Here is a 1,837-nt window from a genome sequence, read left to right as displayed (position 1 = left end):
GTTGCAGGTTCGATCCTTGGTCAGGGCACCTATGAGAGACAACAGATCCATGTTTCTCTCTAACATCAATGTTTCTCTCTCTCTCTCTCTCTCTCTCTCTTCCCTTCCCCTCTCTCTCTCTAAAAAAATTAATTAAAAACATATCTTTAGGTGAGGATTTCAAAGAAGGTTAAATAAATAAAATATAGGTACAAACTCTAGGCTATTAAAACATTTGCTAAATAAAGAAAATGCCAGGGAAGATAATAGTGTTGGAGGAATAAGAACCTCGTACAAATCTCACGTCTATGGAGCTCAGACAAGAGCTGAAATCATCAAAGCTACGAGAAGAAAATCTTCATAATTTCTATGTAACTACGTGAAAGAGTCTGAGGAAAAATCTTGCCTCCTATTCAGACTGACGGCCTGAGTTTAACACCAACAAATCTCTGTGGTATATTTATCTCTGGTACTAAGAATTTCAAACAGCTAGTTTGTGATGGAACAAAAAGAAATTCTACTTTCTGCCTACAACTTTTCTCCTATTTCTATCAATCCACAGGACTTTTCCTAGCGCTGCTTTAATGTCCTTGTTCCTCAAACAGTAGATCACAGGGTTCAAGGTTGGGGGTACCACAGAATAGAAGATAGACACCAGCAAGTGTGGAAGGGAGGGCTTGTCGGATGCTGGTTTTAAATAAGCAACAGTGCCTGTCAGAAGGAACATGCTCACGACGATGAGGTGAGGCAGGCTGGTGGAAAAGGCTTTGGACCGCTTCTGCCTGGTCGGGATCTTCAGCACAGTGGAGAAAATATGCACGTAGGAGACCAAAATGCAAACTAAACAGGAGAATGCATAACAGACACCGATGGCCACGCCAACACGAATAGTCACGTGCTGCTCTGAACATGTGAGCTTCAGTAGGGCAGGGACATCACAGAAGAACTGGTGTATCTGATTGGACCCACAAAATTTCAGAGAGAATGTCCCAGTTGTGTACAAGATGCCCAAGGCCCCTCCGTTGAGCCAAGACACAGCCGTCAAAAGGACAGAGGCCCCTTTACTCATGACGGCTTCATAATGCAGAGGGCGTAAGATGGCGACATAGCGGTCATAGGACATCGCTGTGAGGATGCCGATCTCCGACGCAGTCATTAGCACCACCAGGAAGAGCTGAACTGCACACCCCAGGAAAGAGATGGAGTCGGTGAAGGTGACCGAGTTGAGGATAGACTTGGGGACTGTGGCAGAAATGAGACAAAGATCTAAGAAGGACAAATGTCTGAGGAAGAAGTACATTGGGGTGTGGAGGTGACAGTCAAGAACTGTGAGGAAGATGATGATGAAATTCTCCCACATGGCCACGAGGTAGAGCAGTGAGAATAATGCGGCGTGAAGCCTCGACAGCACCCGGCTCTCAGTCCATCTCACGAATGAGAATTCCGTCACCAGGGTTTGATTCATCATGTTTCACGGTTATAAGCCACCTGTTCAGTCTAGAAAAGCAGTTACGTTAGTATGACAAATACAATCCACTTGCTTCTTTAGTTTTGAAACATCATACACATTAGCATCATGGACTGGATAGAAACTTTAAAAATATTCATACTTATTGTTGACACAGGAATGAAAACAACCATGGAGATAACATTCCAATATAACTGGAGTTAAATTTGTTGTCAAAGGAGAAAAGAGCTTCCTAATTACTCAGAAATTATTTTGAGTACATTTATTTCTAATGGGAATTGCAGGACTGACAAAGTGCAGTTTCTGTTTTTCCATCCTCGCCCATGGACCTGTTTATTAAATTTTAGAGGGAGAGGAAGGAGGGAAGAGAGAGAGGGAGAGAATCACCAA

The 1,837-nt window shown here is 43.2% G+C and overlaps 1 protein-coding gene across 1 annotated transcript; it reads right to left on the bottom strand.

The window, feature by feature from the left end:
* Nucleotides 1-496: 496 nt before the first annotated feature.
* Nucleotides 497-1,447, bottom strand: LOC119042601 (olfactory receptor 14K1). Its single transcript, XM_037136350.2, has one exon. The coding sequence runs from the start codon at nucleotides 1,445-1,447 to the stop codon at nucleotides 497-499; it is 951 nt and encodes a 316-aa protein (XP_036992245.2).
* Nucleotides 1,448-1,837: the final 390 nt, after the last annotated feature.

This window comes from Artibeus jamaicensis, unplaced genomic scaffold (genome assembly GCF_021234435.1).
Source record: "Artibeus jamaicensis isolate MK-2021 breed Jamaican fruit bat unplaced genomic scaffold, CSHL_Jam_final contig_1085, whole genome shotgun sequence".
In the NCBI taxonomy this organism is placed as follows: domain Eukaryota; kingdom Metazoa; phylum Chordata; class Mammalia; order Chiroptera; family Phyllostomidae; genus Artibeus; species Artibeus jamaicensis.
The sequence above is the reverse complement of the archived record's forward strand: the minus strand, read 5'-3'. Positions and strand labels throughout refer to the sequence as shown.